Below are 1,259 nucleotides of genomic sequence, written 5' to 3'. Positions count from 1 at the left end.
ATAACAGCCTTATTAAAATGCCCATATTAATATTTTCTGGGCTACAGAGACATCCTGGGATACTCTACTAAAGCATTTACACGTCAGGTAGAATCCTAAAAATAAAGAAGACCTTAGAGGTTATCATAGCTGTGCCTTAAATTTACAAGGGCCACCTGAAGACAGATATGTGCTTATAAGTAAAGTCAGGGATGAGAACAGAGCTGAATTCTGGAAGAAGTCCAGGAAATTATTCTCCACAGTTTAGTCCCTGCCCACTAGGGGGTGCAGCTCCCTAACACTAGCTCACTTCCTGTGTGAATTTTAGGTTTAGGTTCATCATTTCACTAAGACTTCACCATTCTTCATGTTAAGAATCAAGAACATTATTTAGTTGACTCACTAAAGATGGACACTTCTCCAGCCTTAGTGACTGTGATGCTCTTGATACTTGGTGAGTAAAATTTTTTTTTAAATTTGGACTTTTTCTTCTGTTGTGCCAGAAAATTCTTTAATCATGAATTTATCTGAGAGTTTTATCACCAAGGTGATAGAATTGTATTTTCCCCTCAAGGAAGGACTCATGGAGATTCAGTGACCCAGACAGCAGGCCATGTGACCATGTCAGAAGGGGCTTTGCTGACTATAAACTGCACTTACTCAACTACAACCATAGTTTACCCTGTACTTTTCTGGTACGTTCAATACCCTGGAGAAGGTCTACAGCTCCTCCTGAAAGCTGTGAAGGCCAATGATAAGGTCAGCAACAAAGATTTTGAAGCCACATACAAGAAAGATGCATCCTCCTTCAACTTGGAGAAAGCCTCTGTCCAAGAGTCAGACTCGGCTGTGTACTACTGTGCTCTGGGTGACACAGTGGCAGAAACTGCAGGGGGAGCTGAGCACAAACTCTGAGCAGCACCCAGGGGTCTGGCTGCTGAGTGTCTATCTTGGGGATCCATTCTGCACAGTCTGTGATGTGTGCCACAGAGTTTCTTTGGTTGACACAAAATCAAACAAATATCTAGAGCAGAAGAACAAAGAATGGACATATTCCAACTCAGCTCTTCCTTAGTCACAGGGAAAACAGAAGCTGACAGTGTTAGTTCCTCACACAGGGCCAAAGTAATTTCAAGGTAAAACCACTCAAACAATGAAGAGGTCTCTTTTCTCATCCTTGCTGACAAAACCCAGACTGCACATGTTGTTCCAGGTCACGCTGGTAGGCATTGCTACGGCTCATTATATTTTTTAGAGAGATAAATGTACAAGAGAAGGTG

General features: G+C 42.1%; 1 gene segment (V, D, J or C); it reads left to right on the top strand.

Annotated features, from left to right (window-relative positions):
* Positions 1 to 340: 340 nt before the first annotated feature.
* On the top strand, positions 341 to 894 carry LOC124081430 (T cell receptor alpha variable 9-2-like). The segment is given in 2 exon segments: positions 341 to 433; positions 554 to 894. Coding segments are annotated over 2 exon segments (387 nt in total).
* Positions 895 to 1,259: the final 365 nt, after the last annotated feature.

The sequence above is a fragment of the Marmota monax genome, unplaced genomic scaffold (genome assembly GCF_021218885.2).
Source record: "Marmota monax isolate L192 unplaced genomic scaffold, Marmota_monax_Labrador192_F-V1.1 WCK01_AAM20220418_F8-fsc00586, whole genome shotgun sequence".
In the NCBI taxonomy this organism is placed as follows: domain Eukaryota; kingdom Metazoa; phylum Chordata; class Mammalia; order Rodentia; family Sciuridae; genus Marmota; species Marmota monax.
Note: the sequence above shows the minus strand (reverse complement) of the source record. Positions and strands in the feature narration are given on the sequence as shown.